The sequence below is a fragment of the Salvia hispanica genome, chromosome 1 (assembly GCF_023119035.1).
Source record: "Salvia hispanica cultivar TCC Black 2014 chromosome 1, UniMelb_Shisp_WGS_1.0, whole genome shotgun sequence".
In the NCBI taxonomy this organism is placed as follows: domain Eukaryota; kingdom Viridiplantae; phylum Streptophyta; class Magnoliopsida; order Lamiales; family Lamiaceae; genus Salvia; species Salvia hispanica.
Window position 1 is genome coordinate 39,822,070 of NC_062965.1, and position 3,171 is coordinate 39,825,240.

Here is a 3,171-nt window from a genome sequence, read left to right on the forward strand (position 1 = left end):
TATCATGTCTAGTCGAAACATGACATAGCTATCAATCGAGCTCTTAGTATAGTGTTATATAGGGATATATCTTTTTTAGTGGTTGTCCGTGATTAAAGTTGCCACGATGTACCAATAATCTTCGGATGGATGTTCTTTGGTTCCGTTGAAGGTCACTAATGCAAACAATTCTTCTTCTCATCTCTTGTTTTCCATATTTTCTATGCTTGATTTCACTTATTGTTGGGTTGAAATCCATATGTTAATGTTAATTTTTGTTATTGCTTACAAGAACAAGTATTGGGCTATCAGTGTTTTACAAGGATCCGTATCCGTCTCTCTCGGCTTCTTAAGGCTTGGTCAAGTGGTGTGTTAATTGTGGGACATCTAACATTCTAACTAGTGTAGGAATTATGGACTATATATATCAACCACTCGTCTAAGTTGGTTTTGAATGACTTCCCATTCGGTTGAGTGGAAATCTCTAGATTGTTTCTCGTTTTTAACTCGGCAAAATGGGTTTTGGTTGAGTATGTTGTTATGACTCTCATGTCAAGCTACACGGAACAAGGTCGATTACAATGTTCGAGCTCAATATTTTGATTAATTTTTTTTTTCCATCTTTCATTTTTCGTACTCCATCCGTTCCTCAGTAGTATGAGCATTTCTTTTCAACACATAAGTTAAGAAAAATTATGTTAAGTGAGTTAAGTAATGAATAATAAAGTAAGAAAGGAAAAATGTAGAGAGATGAAATGAGAATAAAGTAAGAGATAGTTATGTAAGAAAGAAGAAAAGTTGTTGTTTTTTGCCAAAGATAAAAATAAAAATGACTCAGTTACAATAATAGAACCCGAAATAAAATACGACTCAGTTACAGAGGAACGGGGAGAGTATATTTTAGCCCGCCATAAAATTTAACAAACACGTTGAGACAACTATTGAACTAATGTTGTGATTAATTTTTGTTCCAACTTTCATTTATTTGTATATTTTAATCTTTTTAGCTATAATATTTATCAAACACGTTGAGACAATCAATTGAAATAATGTCGATTGAAAGCAAGTAAAACTAGTTCTAAAATCATGTGAATTATGACGTGTCTAACCCCTAAAATCATAAAAATACAAGTTTATCGATGTTGCATACTTGCATGATTCAATTGTGAAGACATTTCCCTCCAGAAGTTAATATATGTTGTTAATTATTTATGTTGTGAAGCAGAAAAGTTTTAAAAAAATTCCATTGTAGTTAAGCTCACATTTTGAATCACCTAGTGATCCTACACTTTTCATGTGCTAGCCATCAACAGAATCCATCTTGTTTACTTTTGTCACATGTTCTAGCATATTTTCACAAGAGCTAAGTGGCAATTTCCTTTAATTAATACCAGCAATTTCCCTAAAAATGAAAATCATTCATCCAAGCAATAAAGTAATCAGAAAGAAATGCTACGGTTAAGATTAATCCACTACATACTTACCATATCTGCGATCATAGTCTTCATGTTCTTCATCGTTTCCAGCATCAAATACACCTCCAACCCCACCACCAAAATCGAAGGCTCTCCGCCCCCCTTCACCCTCCTCATCGGCATCCTCACCCGTCCCGACAGCTACGACCGCCGCCACTTCCTCCGCCTCATCTACGCCACACAAACGCAGAGCACCGCCACAATCACGGTCAAGTTCGTCCTCTGCAACCTCACCAAGCCCGAACAGCGCGCCTTCATTGCCCTCGAGATCATGCGCTTCGACGATATCATCATCCTCAACTGCCCTGAGAACATGAACGCCGGCAAAACCTACACCTACTTCTCCTCCCTCCCCAGGATCCTCCCAGCCAGGTACTATTCAAAAGTAAAATGCGAAATATAAATTTAAGAAAAACATTGAAGAATTCTGAAGACTACATTGTGATTGACTTGAATGATTTATGTATGGTTACACAGCCATTTATAGGCTTCAATTCTAGGGAAAATATATTCTAATTCTACTAATATCTTCTTGATTTGATTTTCCATAATCTTTAATTGATTTCCTCAATTATTATTGTTATAACTTCATCTCTTGATTTCTTGTTCTCCAATTAATTGATTTTTCCATTTCAACAGGTACGACTACGTGATGAAGGCCGACGACGACGTCTACTTGCGCCTGGAGCAGTTGGCAACATCGTTAAACCCTCTCCCGAGGCTGGACTTGTACTATGGCTTCGTGATACCTTGCCAGAGCATGAATCCGTTTGTTCATTACATGTCCGGGATGGGGTTTGTGCTGTCGTGGGACCTTGTCGAGTGGATAGGCGCCTCGTTGATCCCGTTGAATCACACAGTTGGGCCGGAGGATAAGCTGGTGGGAGAGTGGCTGAATCGGGGGAATAAGGCCAAGAACAGGGTTTCGAACAAGCCGGCTATGTATGACTATCCTCGTACTAATGGTAGATGCTCGCATGACCTTGTTCCGGAAACCATCGCAGTTCATCGGCTTAAGAGATGGGAGCAGTGGCTGGATGTACTCACTTTCTTTAATGTCACTAACCAGTTTAAGCCATCTACGTTGTATACTTTGTGATTAGACTAAACCATTATTTTTGTCCATCGATGACCTCATTTGTTTGTTTCAAGGAAAAAAAAAGGAGATTATCAGTAGTTTCATTTTCTATATTGGATTTACACTTATCATTTGCAGCAAATTCTAATGCAAATTCATCTCAGAGATGGTGTTTTGTTCGTCTTGATCTGATGGAAATTTATGGGAGGAATGGTTCAATGGCGATTACTATCGAACTTGAAACAAGAAATGAGCGAGAATAAAAGACAACACAGTTTACGTGGTTCGGCCGCAAAGTGCCTACGTCCACGGAGAAAGGCGATCCACTTTATTCACTCAAACAACAAGATCAAAGACTAGAGAATTACAATCACCAATCACACTCAAACCACTCTACTTTTACAGAGAAACTCTCACTCTCGGTATTCTCTAATGAAGAAGGTGATCCCACAAAAGAAGTGTGTTGTTGCAACTTACTAACTAACTATGACACACCAGGAACTAGTTTATATATTCTCGGCTCCACACGGTTAAGATGACTCAGCTCCTCAACGAGCTCACACTCAACCCCAACTGTTTTACCCGCCAAACTTAGTTAATTTGCACTTCGGTCCTCGAGCTTTCAACATAGTTCAATAG

The 3,171-nt window shown here is 38.4% G+C and overlaps 1 protein-coding gene across 1 annotated transcript; it reads left to right on the plus strand.

Moving 5' to 3' along the window:
• The first annotated feature begins 1,485 nt into the window (after nt 1–1,485).
• Nucleotides 1,486–2,553, plus strand: LOC125196410 (probable beta-1,3-galactosyltransferase 12). Its single transcript, XM_048094917.1, has 2 exons — nt 1,486–1,826; nt 2,094–2,553. The coding sequence occupies exons 1-2, from the start codon at nt 1,486–1,488 to the stop codon at nt 2,551–2,553; spliced, it is 801 nt and encodes a 266-aa protein (XP_047950874.1).
• Nucleotides 2,554–3,171: the final 618 nt, after the last annotated feature.